The following is a 20,348-nucleotide window of genomic DNA, read 5'->3' on the forward strand; positions in this document are numbered from 1 at the left end:
TTTTCGGATTTAAAAATAGAGATGTCAATTTCACCTGGGAAAGAGGGAGACGGTGTGGTGGACATCTTCCAGCCATATGGGATTTTGCAGGAGTTCTTTATGGGGAGGTGGTGCAGGAAGATAGTTTTCCATTTGGAGGGGCGTCTGGAGTAAAAGATGTAGTTAGTTTTGATGTGAGGCTTCGGTAATTGTCCACGAATAAGGTTTCTTGGTGACAAATTAGTAATTTATGTTTCAAGTTCCTCTTGGCATTTTTAGAGAGGGTGGGAGGGTAAAGGATGGACCAAGATTTGGAGCCAAACCTAGTGATAAGTGTGTCAGGTGTAGTGAGGGAGATGCTGGAGGGAGGCATGGTATACCACTAGGGTGAGCGGATGTGTGCGGCAGGTGCAAAGGCCTTGTATTGCAGTGGTTTGCAACAGGAACGTATTGTACAACAGGGGGAAATCCGGAGGTACAGTCCGAAGTATGAGTCAGCACAATAGGGAAGGCGATGGTGACATGGTGAGGCACCGGATGGGGGTCGCACGCTAGGGAAAAATGGGAAGAAGATGAAAGGGGAAAGAGGGAGACCGGAGTAAAGTTAAGGGGCAGAGAGCAGTGTGAAATTATGTGGATGATAAGATCCAGTCAAACTGAGGCAGATCAAATTGGGTGTATGAGGGACGATAAACCCTGGTAAGTCGGGACAAAAATAAAATAAAACAGTTTACGCTAGCAACAGGTAAGGGCACATGTTGAGATAAATGGCATCAAGCTGAGGTAGAAGAGTTAGGGTGCAAATAGTGCGAGGGATAATAAAAACCAAGGGCATACTGGCAAGTAAAAATAAATTATAGAGGAAGGCGCAACAAGAAGAGGAGAGTCCGAATTGGGAAATACAGATCACCCAAAGGTTAAAAAGATAAAACAGTTTTGGCTATTTGTAGTATCTGTTTCTGCCCATAGTTTTCCTGCATCTCTGCTCCTGTCTTAGTATTAGTTCAAAGTCTCCTGTTTCTATTCCTTGTTTTCCTGCATCTTTGTTCCAGAGTTATCCATAGGTCATAGTTTCCTACCTGCACTCTTCTTGATCTGCCTTGCTATATGCAGACTCCCTGCCTTGTATTCTGGGTTCCTGTTAGTCTGCATATTTCTGCCTTGCCGTGTTTGAGTGTAGAACTTTCCTTGCCTTATCTTCAGAATTTCAGTCCTGTTCCTGACCCTGATTTCCAGTCCTGCTTTGCCTGGCCCAGTTTCTGTTTTGGTGTTCCTTGTTCTGTTCCCTGGTGTTCTGTCTTGTATTGTTACCAAGATTTTTACTGCTTCCAAGGGTGCCAGTTAGATTCAAACGCCTGTGACTTTGGCTCAGAGAACCACAAAGCACACCTTCTCCATAGGAGCTGCTGGGTGTCTCCTTGACTCCGTGAGATAAATCTGCTGCTTGCTTTCGTGTAAGATCTTGTCATCTCACAGAGAGATAATTTCAGAGGAGCAGACAAGCTACCATTAGACAGTTTGTTTCCCTGCTTATATTCCTGTAGTGTGTTCTTGTATTTGCCCTGCAGACTTGCAGTGCCCTAGACACAGCCTGTTTCTGACCTGCTTCAGTCCTCTGCTTCTGTCCTGCTGCCTTTCCAGTCTTCTAGAGCTCTCTTCAGAGAAAAAACACACAAACCAAGTATCCAGTCTTGTCCCAGTCTCGTCCAGCTAGTCCTCTGACCGATCACCCTGCTAGTTTTCTGCTAGACCCCAGACACACATACTTATTCAGACATACAGACAAATACATAGGCAATCACACACCTGCAAGCAACCACACACAGACTGACACATGCACAGGAACACACACTCACACACGGTGTATTAGGTCAGCAAAGCTGTCAACAATTGCTCTCTTTTGGTCAGTAAAAAGGGTCTCTATAAATGTTTCCAATATTACTAATCTATTAGTACTTTAGCATTATTAATCTAAACTGCATTCCCAGAGGAAGCAAGTAAACAAAGGAAGCAAATACAAAACAATCCCATCACTTCTTCTAGAGACAGGCACAAAATGGCATCTGTTAGAAGCTGGCCTGGTATAACGTAAGTGGGCACTTTGCATCAGTCCAGACTACTCCTATGGTGATTTAAGAGGTCTCAGACAACCTTAGAAAGCTATCCAAGTAGTAGCTGCGGAGAACAGCCTTTAGGCTTCGTCTTGAGAGTGTAAAGCAGCTTATTTACCAGAATACAATCTTATAGTATAGATGAAATGAAAAGAGAACCACACAGTAGTTATAAAAAATATGTATTTATTATATAACTCTACCTAGTACGTTATAGTATCTCCCACACGGAGATAGACACGAAGCATACAATACTTAAGCAAAGAAACACATTAAATAGCACTAATACACAGTGGGCCCCGGGGGGGGGGACCAAACCATATACTAAGAAAGTGGTATAGAACCAAGAGTCGAGTCAGTTCAGTTTAATAACTTTTATTCGATTAACATTCAGTTGAATCATGAAAAGTACATCATAAAAATCGAATAGGTAATTTAAAAACACAGGATTATCGTGCAAGTAAAAACAAGATAGTGTTAAGACATAGCTAAAAAACGACATATACAAATTGATCAGTAAGACAGCATTTTTACAACAAATCAAGGTGAAGAGAGCCCTATGTTACAACGCATTCTCAAATATGATTTTAGAAAAAGAGCTACACATTTGGCTACATAAGGTGTGTCTAACATCTGAAGTGCCAGATAAGCTGGCCGACATGTTCTCAACCCCATTTTTCGAAGGAGTGGGATGATCCATCGTTTGCGAGATTGTTCATAGTAGCGGCAGAACAAAGTGAGGTGGATGGTCGATTGTGGTGATAGACCATCACACGGAAAATTTGCCAGGTCTTGAGACCAAATTAGCACTTTTGGGAAGGTAACAAGGCGAAAGAAGGAGTTGAAACGAAACCTCGTTAGAACAAATTTTTCATGGTTAGATAGAAAGAATGTTAAATAAGGCTGAATACCAGGGGAGGTTTGAACCATAAGAATTTGCACATTTGTTGGCTTAGAAACTTCATTTAAAAGGCGGAGGTCTCTCAAATGATTTAAACAGAGAGCTTTCAACGCCTTTCTACTGATGTCTAACAATGACGATGGTTCAGTGAAGTAAGATGCGCAATTCAAGTCCATTAGGAAATTGGAAACATAAAGAAGCCATGGAATTTTTTTCCAATTCACCAAGGATAGACAGTCTTGTAGTAAGGAGCGGGTTAGGTGGCATTGGGGTTTGGTCCAAATACGGTGCCATAAAAGGATCGGCTGGCATCTAATGTTATCGATTATATAATCGATACCCAGCTCGATATGGGAACCGTAAATTGGAGCACTATGAGGAAGTGCCAGAATGTATTTAAGAAACCCGTTTTGGACCAGTTGTAAACCATCTACGGAAGCATAGCCGCAAACGCCAGCACCGTAGGTAGCTACACTGTGGCATTTTGCATGGTAAATTTTAAGCAGCTCTTTTGGGGCTGGTTTACCTAGTTTTCTTGAAAAGGAAACAAGAGCTGAAGTTGCTCTGTGAAAGAGCATTTTTTTACTTGCCACTGCTTGTTTCCAAGCTAACTGATCATCCAATAGAATGCCTAAGTAAGGATATTCCCTAGCACGCTCCAATCTAACCTGTTCTATAAAAATGGGTTTAGGATTCTTCGCCTCGGGACCAAAGTACATAACATAGGTCTTACTCTTGTTAACTTTTAGCTCCAGAGAAAGCATGAACTGGCAATATTTGTCTAGTTGATTTTGCAACTGTATTAGTGTCCTTGCTAAAATGACAGAATCATCCGCATATAATAAAGCGGGGATTGGACGGTGATTAATAGCTGGTAAGTCCTGGCTTCCCTCCAGCAAGGCCCTCTCAACCCCATTGGTATAGAGGTTGAACAGGAAGGGGGCCAGGACACACCCTTGCCTTACTCCTCTATTTATTGTAAATAGGGGTGTTAATTCACCGCATAACCCGTATCTCACGCGCGCTGTGGCGTCAGAATAGAGCTCGCGGAGGAATTTAATAAGAGGAGGGTCCACCCCAAGTTCACTAAGAATGGACCACAGCTTGGAATGGATCACACAGTCGAAAGCAGAGCTAAGGTCGACATACACTATATAAAGGTTGCCGCACTTAGCCCCGGCATATTTACCTATTAGAAGAGTTAGATTTAATGCCTGTTCGACTGTGCCAAGTCCCTCCTGGAACCCGTACTGGAGGTCGGTCAAGATGTTATTCTCCGACGCCCAGTCCTGGAGACGTTCCAGTATCAAACGCCTGGCAACTTTCCCCAGGGAGTCCAGGAGGGAGATGGGTCTATAACAGGCAGGGTTGTTGCGATCCCCCTTTTTAAAGATGGGAAGTAAAATGGAGGAGGACCAAGAATCTAATAGGCCGATTTTCGAGACTGCCGCCATCACCTGGGTGACAACAGAAGACCACAATTCTATGTTATTTAAGAAGATATCTACTGGGACTCCGTCGGGGCCGGGCGCCTTACCAGTTTTAGAGGATGTTAATGCATGAATGACCTCGCCAAGGGTAAAATAGAGTTCGATGGGATAAACTTGTGCCTTAGCAGGGTCATCTGCTGGCTTGACCGTTTTTGAGATGTCAGCTGGAGACCCCCCAAATATTTTTGAGAAGTGGGTCACCCACACGTCAGCGGGCACAGCCACGTCAAGATGCTGAGGGCTTTTAGCGTCAGTTAGAAAGGGTGACTTAACGACGCGCCAAAACTGAGAGCTGTCTTTACTAAGGCAGCTTTCGTGCAGTTGGGCCCATAAATTTTTCTTTAATTCCTTTTTACAGTTTTGTTGGGCCACTTTGTAGTCCTTTCTTAGTTTAACTATCTCAGTTGAGTTTCTATTTGTGTTGTGTAATGCCTTTTTTAATGCGGATAGAGCTTTGCGACAAGCTGTATCAAACCATCTTAAGGATCCCTGAGTACCAGGTCTGTGATTGCGGAATAGCTCAGACCGCATTTCTGATAAAATCTCTAAAAAGCTAGTTAAGATCAGCTGAGGTGGGGAATCCTCTGCCAGGCAGTTGTTTATCCAAGGAAGGGTTTTTGATATAACATTACCACTGATTGCTACGGGGTCTATTTTGGACCATTTCACAGAAAATCCATTCACTTTATCCATGGCCAATGATTGCTGAGTTAATTGGCTGATCTTGTTGGGATGACAAACGCCAGTTTCTATGGATAAAGTGATACTATTGGGATAATGGTCGCTTGAGATATCAGCACCCGTAATAAACCGTTGGATTTTGCCTTTTAACGCTAATGAACATAAAATAAAATCTATAGTGCTGAACATGCCCCTGCCATGGAAAGTGGGTCTAAATTCGACTGGAGGTTCCACTAAGTCGTTGGCATAACCTAATTCCAGTGTGAAAATTGTGTCATTCAAAGCATTGCCTAAGGATGTATGCGTAAAGTGAGTTAGTGGACAGTCATGTTCATCTAGCAGACCACAGATACCTTTCATATGGTTGGCACACAGTGAAACATTAAAATCCCCACCCCAAATCACATAGCATGCGAGTGTTGGGTACTTGTTACGTTGTTCACTTATAGCTAGAGAGATTTCTTTTACAGACTTAACACATTCAAGTGGGCAAAGGTTGTTATAGAAATTAATAAAGAGATGTAGCGTACAATTACTAAATACAACCATGATGATTTGAAAGTTCGCTGTGGTGTATAGAACAGATGATTTCATTGAGGGTAAATTGTTTGAAATATACACCACTAAACCTCCCTTGGATCGGCCATGAGTGGTATTGCTGGCTGGGGAGTGGAACGTTTTTTAGCCCTGGATGTGAATAGGGTCTATAGCCCACGTTTCCTGTAAACAAACTAATTGATGGGAGGTTACTATGTCCAACCATGGTTTTAGTTTTGAACGAAGACCCGCAACGTTCCAAAATAGAACAGAGAGCTGAAGGGTAAAGGGAGTGGACTTTCTATTGTTCGACTTGAGGTCAGATGTTAAGATACCTGGGCTGAGAGAAGTATTTGCTAATTGAGCAACGGAATGTGTTGTAATATGAACGTCTTTCATAGAAGCGGGATGTTGATGTAATATAGGTAATAAAATTAATACTTCTGGGATTGGAGCTTCTGAAATGAGTGGAATACTAGTTGGAAGGGGAGGGGTTGGAGAGTGGTCAAATTGTTCTAATGAATTAATCGTTGGGGAGGATGGAGAGGTGTATTCCAGAGGACTGTTGGATAATGGTCAATCCACCATTTCCAGGCAGTCATATCTGTTGGTCAGTGGCACACCTCTCCATCCAAAGGTTGAAACTACATCTCTACCCCCGGTACTCGGCCAATCGGCCCAATCACGTCTTCTGTTCCAGTTTCCAACTGGGGTCCAGTTTCATTCTGGGCCGGTGTTATAATGTTGGACTGGAGGATAGAAGAAGGAGAGTCTTTTAGTACCAATTCCATCAGATGTATATTGTGTACCCCAGGAGCAAATATGCTCTACAGTATGGGGATCCTCAAAGTTGACAATGACGCAGTCACCCGGGAGAGATTTTAGCTCTTTACCTATCCAGGGGACTCTGCGAACTGTAGTAACTCTATTGTCAGAGTAAGGGGGAAGGGGCCTGTTAACAGATAGCCAATGGAGTACCTTATTTCTAAGGGACCAGCCTGGTTCCTCCAAGTTTGGGTTCAACTCGGGGACCCCTGTCATGATGACAACATAAGGAGCGGCTTCTGGGGGAAGATGGATGGAGTGACCACCCCTCCTCCTGTTCTTATAGGTGGTATTTTGAAGCCCTGGTAGATTAGTTTGCTTAGGAGGCGGAACGGTGGGCTGAACAGGTGGAGGGGCAGGGGTGTTTGATAAGATAGAGGTTTTAGTCGCCTTTGGAAGTGAAGGTTTGGGGTGGAGAGCCACTACTGTGGTAGTTGATTTTGTTGCTGACACCCCATCGTTGGGATTTTTGGATTTTGGTTTATGAACTGTAGTTTGGGCTATTGTGTGGCCAGGGACGGAACCTTGATTAGCTTTTAGGGTTGAGGATAACTCATCAAGCTGTTTTTCTATTTTTATAAGGGTGAGTTCGAGCGGTTGGAAATAAGATTTAATTAGTGCCCCTAGCCTATCTAATAGTTGGTTATTTAGACCGCGGAGTACACTATTACTACCCGTGTTACTACTGGCGCTAAAATTGGCAGAAGTGGTGGAAAGATTTATTGTATCAGAGGGAATGGGGTTCGCCTCATCCAGCGGAGGGGCAACTAATTTGGGAGTTTGATTGGAAGGAAGGGATAGGGGATTTAAATGTGTCATTTTTTGGATTTGTTTGTGGGAATTTTTGTTTTGCTGAGGACTCCTGTTAAGGCGAGGATTCTTTTTAGTCTTTTTATTCTTGGGTATGGCTCCCTCCCTTATACCCCGAATTGTGGTTATGATAGAGTCGTCCCTGCTCGGGCTAATAAAGAGAGCCGGTGTCTGCTCCGAGGACATAGATAGCTGTGATGTTTGGAGGGCTGATAGCTCAAGTGAGACTGACAGGTCCACAGTACCTGGGACTGAATGTGGGTCAACAAGATCTTCCAGTAGAGTATCAGGTTCTAGGGGGCGCTGAGGGGTTTTGGCTGCCGCCAATAAGCCCAGCGAAGAGCGCCTGGCGGCAGTCAAATCCTGTGAAACCCTCCGCTCTAGTAGAAGTACGCCTTGATTGATGGCGTCATTTGCTCTGGCAATAAACTGGTCGATCGGGCCGGTAGTTTGGGCAGTACGAAGCGCCTTGTTACTCCTGGTCCCTCTAGGTGACATAATTCAAGGTTGTGGGACCCAGAAAAAGGGATTTTACACAATGATAAGAACTAAAGCAATATGTCAATGGCAAAATAATGAATACTGAATACGGTTGTACAAATGTCAATGGGGTGGCCCAGTCCAGTCTTACCCAGTCTTAAACGGGCCCGCCCTTGGCCCGGGCTTCGCCCGGCGTCCCGCGAGGCGGGTCTCACGTTGTTTTTAAGCGCCTCCTGGTGCGGTTTCAGAGCGCGCGAGGCGCATGGGCTGCTGGGTACTGTAGTTTCTATGCTGCACTCTCCTCGGCGGTCTCGTTGTGATGATGGTCTGCTACAACGAGGCAGCGGGAGGCAGGGAGCACCACACCCACGGCTTCCCCACACAGGAAAAAGGTCTGTAGCGGCAAGGCGTCCTGAGCAAGGGCAGTAGCGGTCAGGTTCTATTCCCCGCTCAAGCAGGGTCTCACGTTGTTTTTAAGCGCCTCCTGGCGTGGTTTCAGAGCGCGCGAGGCGCATGGGCTGCTGGGTATTGTAGTTTCTATGCTGCACTCCCCTCGGCGGTCTCGTTGTGATGATGGTCTGCTACAACGAGGCAGCGGGGGGCAGGGAGCACCACACCCACGGCTTCCCCACACAGGAAAAAGGTCTGTAGCGGCAAGGCGTCCTGAGCAAGGGCAGTAGCGGTCAGGTTCTATTCCCCGCTCAAGCAGGGTCTCACGTTGTTTTTAAGCGCCTCCTGGCGCGGTTTCAGAGCGCGCGAGGCGCATGGGCTGCTGGGTACTGTAGTTTCTATGCTGCACTCCCCTCGGCGGTCTCGTTGTGATGATGGTCTGCTACGAGGCAGCGGGAGTCAGGGAGCACCACACCAACGGCTTCCCCACACAGGAAAAATGTCTGTAGCGGCAAGGCGTCCTGAGCAAGGGCAGTAGCGGTCAGGTTCTATTCCCCGCTCAAGCAGGGTCTCACATTGTTTTTAAGCGCCTCCTGGCGCGGTTTCAGAGCGCGTGAGGCGCATGGGCTGCTGGGTACTGTAGTTTCTATGCTGCACTCCCCTCGGCGGTCTCGTTGTGATGATGGTCTGCTACAACGAGGCAGCGGGGGGCAGGGAGCACCACACCCACGGCTTCCCCACACAGGAAAAAGGTCTGTAGCGGCAAGGCGTCCTGAGCAAGGGCAGTAGCGGTCAGGTTCTATTCCCCGCTCAAGCAGGGTCTCACGTTGTTTTTAAGCGCCTCCTGGCGCGGTTTCAGAGCGCGCGAGGCGCATGGGCTGCTGGGTACTGTAGTTTCTATGCTGCACTCCCCTCGGCGGTCTCGTTGTGATGATGGTCTGCTACGAGGCAGCGGGAGGCAGGGAGCACCACACCCACGGCTTCCCCACACAGGAAAAAGGTCTGTAGCGACAAGGCGTCCTGAGCAAGGGCAGTAGCGGTCAGGTTCTATTCCTCCAGAGTCGAGTCAGGACAATGTGGAGAGGATGTAGAAATGCTGGGGACCCACAGAAGCACACACGGTAAGTAGATAGGGTCCCCATGGAGAGCGTGTGCAGTGTGGGAACACGCCTGCATGCGCCGTGCAAGTCTATGTGCAAGTTGCATTGGAATTTTTAAGATTAGGGTCTCTTCCCAGTGGACCCTGAAGAAACCCTGTGGAAAACAGAAGGTTGGAGAGCCATCCCACCTGTGGATACTGTGTTGCCCAAGTTACCTATCCCAGGGGAGCCAGGTGTATAGGTGTGAAGTGGCGTCATAAACCGCTGTCCAACCCAATGGAGGACTTCAGGAAAGTGCCACTGCTGGAAGAGGAGAAAGTGTCAATGGGAATCCAAACGTGGATTCTTGAAGAGGAGTACCTGAAAGCATAGAGGACATAGTCTATGTAACTCGGGAGTGTCCAGGAGACTTGGAAGACTAATGCCCTCTTATGTCGGGTGCTTCAGGATAGATGACAGTGACCTTTACTCTGCAGCTGCGAGGACCAGGTGACGTTGAGGATGACCAGGACCTGGATACAAGCTGTCCCACGAAGGATGCCAAGTGCTGAAGGGTTGGTGTCTGGCGGGAGCACCAACCAGCCTTGGCACATGCAACCCATGCAGGAAGTCAAGAAAGTGCATGATTGGGACCAGCAAGGTCCAGGAGACTCACCACAAGCAGGAGAGCCAGGGCATGCCCCAAGCAATCAGAGGAGCCCAAGGAAAACAAAGATGACCCTCAATTGGACCCACAGGCCGGAGGCACAGGGATCGCGAGAGGACCTCGAGCAGCTCACCAAAAGGAGCAGGCCATGGTGCCCACGAGGTGATCTGGCTGAAGATCTTGGTGGAAGAAGTTGACGGAGGTTGTGGCTACTTGGAGCCCAATGCACTTGTCATATAGTTGCCAACAAGCACATGCACTTGCAAAAGTAAGTGGTGCACAGGGGTTCGATTAATGCAGCCCCCACAAGGGATTCTGACCTCAGACTTGGTGAGATTGCAGCTCGGGCCTCGGGAGACGTAGATAACCACCACTTGTGTTGTTGAACCCTTCTGAGTCCGCAGTAGCTTGGGATCAGCAGACCGGTCAGCAGTGTTAAGGTGCCTGCGAAAGCAGGTAAGTGACTCCTTCACTTCAAGGGAGATTATCTTCAAGTGTCTTGGATGCTTCACAGGTCCTGCACGGATCCCGTATGGTGCACAGACACAGACCATGCAGCAGACTGAAAGGGAGACAAAGTCAGGCCCAAACAAAGTCCAGCAAAGTCCAGAGTGCCCAGACTGTAGAGGTGCAGTGGTTTCAGTTCTGAATCTTGTCCACGACGAATCTAGGGACCTACACCCAGGTAAGCCCTTAAGAACCCTAGGGAAAGGGTTGGCAAGATTCAGGGGACCCTCCCAAGGGAGAATCTGGACAGGGGGAAGGTTACTCCCATGACCTTTGTCCAGTTTCGTGCAAGAGTAGGAGCCAATGGCTCCCAGGACTGGTTTGAACTGGACTAAGCACAGGGACACCAAATGTGCCCCTTATGCAGACTTTCAGTTGCTGACAAGTGCACCCACCCAGCCCTAATACACTAAATCCAGTCTGGGAGGTGGTCACTCCTCCCTCTGATAGGATGCCTATTGTTCTGCCTTCCCCTGCTCGAGCTTGGCTCAGCAGCAGGATGGCAGAAATGTGTCTGGTCGGCTGAACCATTTTGTGCTGTCCAAAACTAGAAGGATGGTACTGGGAACAGCGAGCACCTAACGGAGGGCTCTTCCAGTGCTTGGAATCATACCTCCCACACCGTCTACCGGGTGATTTTATGATTCCAACATGTTTGATACCAAACATGATAGGATTCGTTGCAGCCATTTTCTAGATGGTCATCGTGCGGTCACGCGATGCCCCTCTATATAGTATATGGCTGCTTCACTGACAACCCGGGAAAATGTTCTCTGTAGGCTGCAGGGGTGTCCTGCTCATGCAGGAGCACCCTCTCACTTAGAACCAAGCACCCTGGCATCAGTATTGTAAAGGCCTGCTAGAGGGGTGGCCCATAGGTCTTAAGTGCAGAGACCCTTAGATATATTAAACCTAAATCTTCAGTAAGAGGTGCATGCACCAACTTACACAGGCTGCAATGGCAGGCCTGTAGTTCCATTTTGAATGGTCTCTCATGGATGGCATAATACATGCTGCAGCCCATGGGAGACCTCTGGGGTACCTATGCCCTGGGTGCATGGGTACAATATACTAGGGACTGACAAGGCTACCCCAGTATCCAATCTGGAGTGTACCAAAGTACATGTATGTCAATTTAAGGGAGAAAGCATATAAACTGGGGTCCTGATTAGCAGGACCCAGTCAGACTAGTCAAAAACAGTGAGACATCAAGCAAAATAGTGGGGGTAGCCATAAGACGCAGATACTACTTTCCTACAGTTTACTTTACTGAATCCTCTAAGATTGCAGCCAGAAAAGGAAAATAAACTCATATCTCCATGTCTGAAGACTAGCCCAGCATAGGTACCCCAGAGGCCTCCCATGGGCTGAAGCATGTATTATGCCACCCATGAGAGGCCATGCAAAATGGAACTCGAGGTCTGCTATTGCAGCCTGTGTAAGATGGTGCATGCACCACTTACTTTAGATAGCAGTTCACTATATCTAAGGGTCACTGCACTTAAAACTTATAAGTCACCCCTATAGCAGGCCTTAACAATCCTGAAGGCAGGGTGCTGGGTTTTATTTGAAAGGGTGCCACAGCATGAGCAGAGCCTCTCTGCAGCCTTCGGAGACCATTCTCCCGGGTTGTCTGTGACTCAGCCGGACATATAGGTAGAGGTGCATTATAACCTTTCGGTAAATGCTATCTCGAAAACGGCTGCATAGAAACATATCGTGTTTGGTATCAAACACATTGGAATCGTCCCTCCACCAGTACCTGGAATGGGAGGTATGATTCCACACTTCAGAAGCGAGCTTCGTGGGGGTCACTGGTCTAACCGGGACCAGCCTTCACGACCCGGACAGCACAAAATGGATGCTGCCGACCAGAGACACATTTCTGCCCTCCTGCTGCTGAGCTAAGCTCAGAGGAAGGCAGCACAAAAGGCATCCTGTCACAGGGAGGTGTGACCACCTCCCAGACAGGGTTTAGTGTATTGGGGCTGGGCGGGTGCACTCTAAGAGTGCCTGAAAGTCTGCACCTGGGGCACATTTGGTGTCCCTGTGCATAGTCCAGCTCAAACCAGCTCTGGGAGCCATTGGGTCCTGCTCTGGCACAAAACTGGACATGGGTGTAGCCACCCCTCTGTTCTGCCCCTCCCCTAGGAGGGTCCTCTGAATCTGTCCAACCCTCTCCCGTGGGTATAAAATGGTTTACCTGGCTACAGGATATTAGATTTTACGTGGACAAGATTCTACAAGAAGAAACCACTGACCTTCGACATCTGGACACGCTGGACTTCGCTGGACCTCGACTGGGCTCGACTTCGTCCCGCTTTCCGTCCAAAGCTTAGGCTGTGCCTTTGCTCCATACAGGCTCTGTGCAGGACCTGTGGTGCACTAAAGACAACAGAAGAATCTCCCTTGGAGTGAAGGAGTCACTCCCCTGCTTTGCAGGCACCTAACCCCTTAACTGCGCCGAACGTTTCACGCTAGTGCAGAACGTTCTATTGAGCGGGCGGGACCGCGACGGCCAAAGGACATGCGCAGCACTACAAAAGTAGTGCACGCGACGGCCGTTGGCCGTCAGAAGAAGCCATGAGAATAAAGCGCAACTGACCGGTCTGCTACTGCTGCGCCCCTGTGGACTCCGAAAATTTCAGCAACACAGGAGGTGGGTTCCTGAAGGTCCCTGAGGTCGATCTGCCCTCTCACCAAGTTTGAGGCCAGTATACCTCGTGGGGGCTGCGTACCCCAAACCCCTGTGCACCACGTCCATTTGCAAGTGCATAGCTTGTTGGCGATTCCCGAGCTTATGCATTGGACTCCGTGTAGGCCTGACACTGAGCAGTATTTGCACCAAAGAAATCCAGCCTCCTCGCACCAAGTGCTCCGTGGGCTGGTACTTTGCAATCTTGCTCGAGGTTCTCTCGAGACACCTGTCATTCGGCCTGTGGGTCCTCCTGAGGGTCATCTTGATTGTTCTTGGGCTTTCCTGGTTGCTCCAGATGTGCCCTCACTCCCCATTGCTCGGTGAGTCCCCTGGACCTTGCTGGTCCACACCGTAACCGACTTGACCTCCTGCGTGGGTTGCTGTTGCCAAGGGTTGTTGGTGCTCCCGCTGGACACCGACCCCGCCGGACACCGACCCCTCAGCACTCGACATCCTTCGTGGGACAGCTCACCTCCGGCTCCTGGCCGTCCTCGACATCTCCTGGTCCTCGTGGCTGCAGAGTCAAGCATCTCTTCTTCGCACCAGAAGCACCCGGCATCGGTGGGCATTCGTCTTCTGAGCCCCTGGTCACTCTGAAGTGACCCAAACTCTGTCCCCTCTGCTTTCAGGTTCCTTCCTTCCTGAATCCAGGCTTGGATTCCACCGGAAACTGTTCACCTTCACGGCAGCAGTACTTCTTCACTTCCTTCCATAGAGAACGACAGAGGTTTCCAACACCATTCCAAACCTATTTACCCGGCTCCCCTGGGACAGGTAACTCGGGTACTACGGTATACACGGGTGGGGTGACTCTCCAACCTCTTAAGTTCCAAAGGGTTTGCTCGAAGTCCTCCCAGAAGTGTCTTTAAACTTTAACTTTACAACTGTGACATTCCTATAGAGTTGTACGGAGCACCCGGTCGTGTTTCCTCACTGCACCCGGCTCCGTGGGCTCCCTGTGTCATCACCTTGGGTGGTTCCTTGGAGCCCCAGTGGTTCTACGTGCACTAGGCACTGTCTCTAGTCAAGTCGTGATTGTTATACCTCTATTTTAGTATATGGTTTGGTCTCTCCCTGGAGCCCACAGTGTATTGTGCTACTTACAACTGTTCTATTGATCTCTTTGTGTGTTTTCTGTTCTATCCTCATGTAAAGGATAGTAGAGAGTGTTATATTAATAAATATATTTTTTCATATAACTATTATGTGGTGCTCCTTCATTTAGTAATTCAGGAGATGATATTCTGGTAAACAAGCTGCTTCACATTCCTTCAAGATTAAGCCTGAAGGCTGCTTTCCACAGCTACCACTAGGATAGCTTTCTAAAGGTCATCTTTGTCCTCATACATCATAAGGGTCGTGTGGACTGGTACAGGGTGCCCACTTTAATTAGTGGACAGCATATACCAGGCTACCTTCTCACATAAACGATGTGACAATCGTGTAGGCAATAAGGAGAGTGAGAGGAAAGGCCGTAGATGTCAGTTTTTCTAATACACCCCAATGTTAAAATATCTGTAAATGAACTGTACAAATATTTGAAAATATAGCAGCAGTTAGGAAAGCACAAATGAAAGTTCGTAGATGCGGAGTCAAGGATATACCTATGCTGCTTCATTGTGATCTTGAGACTGACAGCACTGGTAGCAGACAGTCATGTCAGTAACCCCTTTTGTGAGAGTGTGAGAGCAAGAGTGTGACATGAATATAAAATAAAGGAAATAACCCACAGGTGAGCTTTTGTCACTTACGTGAATGTTGGCATCGTTCCATCAATCCACTTCCACACATTTTCTTCTTCAGAGTCAGTCAGGCCAATCCAGAAACCTCCCTTCCCAAAGATCAATTTTTTAAGGAATTGCTGAAATAAAACAAATTACATTGAAAGTTATTGTATGATAATACACATTTTATAAATGGTGAAAGGTGTGGTATCAGGAATGTGAAACATATAAGTAATGGCATAAAGATACACATTGCAACATGTTTTCTTTCTTTCCAGGAACACTGAGGTACTTTATTATGCTGTATACAGACATCTTCTTCAGCCTCCATATTATCATTAAAGGTAGTCTTGTTTTATCCACCTTATAATGTCTCTTCCACTGGTCTTTGATACTTGAATCACACAGTGCTTCTCATAGTTCAAAGGGTAGCTCGGACCAATCCTGTTTAATAGATGGACCCAATATTGCTGTCTCCCCGTAAGCCAAATATAGGGCATCAAATGTGCAATGACAACGTTATAAACTACTAATCAATCAAAGACCATGTTAAGATGTAGATGTAGATTTATGTAAATAGGCACATGGGGCGTAGCCACATGTAGTTTCTAGAGTCGGAAAAATGTGTCAACGAAGCACTCATCATCAGTACATGATAATGCATTAAACCAGCAGCAACCCTGCTACATCCAATGCATTAATCATTCACAACCCAGCTTCAGCTACACATACATTTGACCATATGCGTGTCTTTGACCATGTACAGCACCCCACTGCCTTGTGGCTAGGTCTAAATACCTTATACATACATACTTATGGAGTTTAGAATGTATTTACCTCCTCAACAATCGTCACACTCTTTACCATTCTTCAACCAAGCAATAAGGCTTAGGAAGTTTGGTGATACGGAGTGGAATAAATGTTATAGCCAATACCTTTTATATTTTGTTTCCAATTTTATCATAGTTCTACTAATTTGAATAACCTAGACAACCTGGAGATATTAATCTTGGCCAGGGCTTCAAAATATGCAGCTAGCAACAGTCCAGCCCCTAAACAACACCCTTTAATTTATTTGTGCCATTCGCCGTTAAATCTTGGCAACAGGTCATGGCTGTTTTCTGCCTAGTATACATTAGTAATGCCACCTTTTGTTTTTACAAGTCACACTTCCAGTATGACGCCTCTTCCAATACACTTTCTGGTGGATCAAGCCAAGTAGATGCTTTGTGTGGGACTTACATTGGGGATCAGAATCCACGAGTCCCAGATACAGAGAATATTTATTGCAGACCCAGCAACAGGGAAGCTGTAGTTATTTTGAATTGGTTTGCATAGCTCTGTTTGGCCACTTTATGAAAATTTGTACACAAAGACACACATACACACACACATACACACCCCTCCCCCCCCCAAGATTTCTGCACAATGATCAAGAGGGGAAGGGCACATGCTGGGCCAGTAAGTTGCAATTGCCATTGAAATTTCCATAGGGATTGGACAGAATAATACTAAACCTTATATAAAGACGAGGCTATTGAGGATTCATTTTTTAATTCATTCATTGATTTTGAGAAAACTAAAAAATAATGTTTAGATATCTTCGAATTTAGTTTATCCCTCTGATTTGTTTACAGAAATTTAAATGTGGGTCGAGTTCTAACTGGCTGTGAATTGCTGATCAATTGAGCTCTGGGTGTTTTATTGTGAAAGTATGTTATGTGGAGCATTGAGGGGTAGGAAGGGCGCACCACAATCCTAGGGTGATATAACAAACCATTTCACTTCTGCTGGGGGTTGCGTAACTAGTTAGCATGGAGGAGTCTCGTTTGTTATCGGATTTAACTAGTTACGTAACCCGCAGCAGAAGTCAAATGGTTTGTTATAACAGTTGAGCACATTTTGGTGAGAGGGATAGCTTTCGAAGGGTTCCAGGAGATTTTGTAAAGAAGTTTTTTTTTTATCTGCAATTTTGTTGAAGGAGTAATATTGTTGTTGGATACGATTCAGGTGGGAGGGGACTAAATATCTGTCTTTTATTTTAGATAGAAGTGGGGGTTACTACACCACCGGTCAGCATGAATACCTTTCTATGAAGAATAGTGGAACAAGAAGACGGTGACACATCTTACAATAAACTGACACAGCAGAATTCACAAGTGAGAGAAGTAATTTTTAGGTTATGGAAGCAAACTTTCATGTGACAAAGGGTTGAATGCTTGCTATATCCCTAGAGATGTAAATTGAGGGTTTATAGAAGGACCATTAGCCATAGGTGGACAGCAAACGTTGGTAAGAGTCCATTGGTGTGAAATAATATGAGACCGTGCCTATCAACATGGGTGGGTTCACTTCGCCATTGTACCGCCAGGTGGGATGGGAGAAGTGAATTGTTAAAACTTATGAAAATTGCTGTTCAAGTCTATATATAGGTAGGGAGTCTTGTATGGTTTAATTTAGATGTGAACATTGTACATATAAGTTTGTGTAAATAATGTATATGGAGAATACATTTGTGATTCGTATATTTTAAATTTGCAGCCCTGATGAAGTCCTAAAGGGACGAAACGTGTTGGCTGGGCTGAATGGACTATTCCTGCCAATTGAAATATTGAATATAGTTGGATTCAAAAAGATTTACAAGACTCCTGAATGACGACACTGCATTTAATCATGATAATTGAAAAAGAGTGTAATCTTATGGATTAATGAAAGGACACTCATTCATATAAATGTACACTCCTTTTTAGTTGTTGATTTTCCTGCTCCACATTCCACCACAGCTTTCACACAATAGGGCAGGTTAGCCATTTCATTGCATATTTACAAAGGTCACACTGTGAAGAAGAGCCCTTGTAAGCTTTGTTTGCCTCAAGGAAGAACAGGCAGTACATAGGTTGCCAGGGTAGCCTTCACTGATTTATTTCATGGCTCAAGCATGTGGTGGGTCTCTGACAAGTCTTATTTCATAACATTGTAATTGTAATGATCAACGAGAGAGGACAGATGCTACATCTCCTTTGGTTCACTAGGTTAGGTTGTGCAGATGGCTTCACATTCAGGGATAATTTTGAAGTGTTTGATTGTTGATATGCGCTAATGTGCGAAGATTTTTCCCTAGAAGCATTAATGTTTTGTGTCATTTCAACTACAGGATTAATGAAAACTATATCCATTTTGTGTGGTATGGTGAACACGATACTGCATCAAATTACTTATGCATTCATTTATTGAGGTGCTTTTATAGTGCTGGTCTCTAGCCTGAAATTACTTCAACGCATGTTTGTTTTTAAAGGTAGGATTAGGTAGAATCATCAACCTAGAGTCTTCAATTACAATACCTGGAAAAGCAGATTCCTGCAGCGTTCAGTTTTAAGGAGATTTCTGAATCAGAGGTATTCAGGATTAGCTCTGATCCGGGCATTCCACAGTTTGTGTCTCTGGACTTCCAAGGATCCCCACGTTGGATCTTGCTGCTAGAGTGGGCATCAATGGCGGTGGGTCCATTGTGGCGCTGGGGCGTTTCCCCACTAGCCACTTGGCCCCATTCACGCAAGCAACCTGTTCCATTAGTTTTATAATTAGAAACTACTCACAGTCGGCACTGGCAGTCTCTCTGAGTCTCGCGCTGATACTCCGGGACACGCCCGAGGCAATCAGCCGCTGCGGCTGAAGGGGTTGGGGGCGGGGCTGCGGCAGCAAGGGTTGAGTGACAGCAGGCAGCGGTGAGCACTAAGCGCAGCTGCAATAGTGTGCATGCTCAATTTTGGGCTGGTCATTTTTATGACCAGCCCGAACATGCGCACTGTAACAGCCACCTACTACCATCCTGTAGGAGAGTGAGGGGGGGGGGGGAGAGGCCGAGGGTTGCTTCATGCAGCAGCCCCCGGTCTCCTAATGGGCCATCTCCCTGCTCTAGCCAATGCTAGTGCTGCTAAAGCAGAGTCTGGGTTGGCTGAGACACCGCGCAGCCTGAGGGAAGACATTAAAGCATTGGGTGCCCCGCGTGGGTGGTGGCACTGCTGCACTGTGATTGGCCAATGGTCACTTCATTAGTGACCTCGCAGGCTTGCTTTGGTCAAATGGTCTCCGAGAAATGAGGGCGCCGGTCCTGTCTCTGTGGAGTGTGACGTAGGCTTTCCACATATCATTTGCTACCTATATAATTGGGCTCGCATAGCCAAAAAACAATCTCAGCGATGTGACAGGACGGAGCAGTTGAGGGACGGTATCCGGCATTTACCCGTAGAGATCATTTGAGGTTACATTAGGCTTGGCGCCTAAGCAGTGGCACATGGGTGCCGCGCTGCACATCCTGTCTTTGGCACCGGGGCAGAAGAACCCCCTGACTCCCAGCCCCCAACGTCTGACCACCCTCCGGAGCCACCTGACCTTGGCGTGCCCCTGCCGGAGCCACCGGGAGTTCCCTTAGCCTGCCACCAGTCCGCCAGTAACGAACGACCTGCCAGCTGTGGTGCCTGCAAGGAGGCGATGGGCAGCCGCCCAGGTAAGAATGTCTTCATGTCTCTGCAGCTAGGTTTGGGGAAGAGAGAGGGCGAGGTGGGAATGATAGGCTTCTCTGCACTCGGTTCACGTGGGCATCGTGCCATGCCAGTGGCCTTGGCCTGTGTAGTGCTGTTAGTGACAGCAGTTTATTAATTTGTATTTTGTATTTTAGAACAAATCGGAGCGCTAAGAAGAAGCATAAAGCAGTACTCAGGCGCTTTTTAAAACACCCACATGACGAGATATTGAAATAGAACAGACGGTCTGCTTCACGTTGTTATCCCGTGCTAGCTGAACTGTCTCCTTTATTAACACAGAGGTTTAAGGGTAGGAGACGGGAGTCATGACTGGCAGGGAGTCCTCGGTGCCCGAGGGCCCTCCGAGATACCAGGATGGCACCAAGCCATGCGTGCTGTCCTGACAATGGGAGTCCTGTGGCAGGGAACACCTGGTGCCAGGGTGGAACAGATGCTGCGGAAGACTGCCTTGTCTGCAGTGCCACACGAGGGCTCTGCGATGCCCTGGGCATGTGACAGGTTACAGACAGGTAGCCTTGAAAACCAAGCACCTTGCGGGTGCCCGCCACCAGCTGGAGCTGTTTTTGACATATAGAATGGGGCAAAAAAGTTCTGGTGGTCACTCCCCAGGGGACTTATACATGTCTGGGGGAAGCGGTGCCTTCCTTAAATGGAGACTGGGGCTCCTTCTAGCTCCCCAATCCACGCCCACTGCTCGGGCTGCGTGGGGCATTGATGGCTGGCATGAGGTAAAATGAATCAAATGGAGTTCATTATGGGTACCGGGATGGCCCCTGTAATAAGATTTTGATATTTTGCAACTTTCTAAGCTGGTGCATCTTATTGGAAGTAGCGCAGCTTGTTCCAAGACCCTCTGTTCCTAGCAGGAGAGCTGTACACCTCTGACCCCAGTTGTGACCGCTAGAAGACTGTTTAATTTCTAAGC

General features: G+C 47.0%; 1 protein-coding gene and 1 long non-coding RNA gene across 3 annotated transcripts in view; one reads left to right on the forward strand and one right to left on the reverse strand.

The window, feature by feature from the left end:
• The window catches only part of LOC144828875 (uncharacterized), a 778,691-nt gene that overhangs the window by 565,345 nt on the left and 192,998 nt on the right, over nt 1–20,348 (forward strand). For both annotated transcript variants that reach the window (XR_013610548.1, XR_013610549.1), the window contains exons 2-3: nt 15,158–15,223; nt 16,925–17,038. This is a non-coding gene — a long non-coding RNA (uncharacterized LOC144828875). The remainder of the gene's footprint in view (nt 1–15,157; nt 15,224–16,924; nt 17,039–20,348) is intronic.
• The window catches only part of COLEC12 (collectin subfamily member 12), a 585,337-nt gene that overhangs the window by 82,172 nt on the left and 482,817 nt on the right, over nt 1–20,348 (reverse strand). Inside the window, exon 8 of the mRNA XM_078687450.1 lies at nt 14,907–15,016. Coding sequence (XP_078543576.1) covers nt 14,907–15,016 — 110 coding nt within the window. The remainder of the gene's footprint in view (nt 1–14,906; nt 15,017–20,348) is intronic.

The sequence above is a fragment of the Lissotriton helveticus genome, chromosome 4_1 (genome assembly GCF_964261635.1).
Source record: "Lissotriton helveticus chromosome 4_1, aLisHel1.1, whole genome shotgun sequence".
Classification (NCBI taxonomy): domain Eukaryota; kingdom Metazoa; phylum Chordata; class Amphibia; order Caudata; family Salamandridae; genus Lissotriton; species Lissotriton helveticus.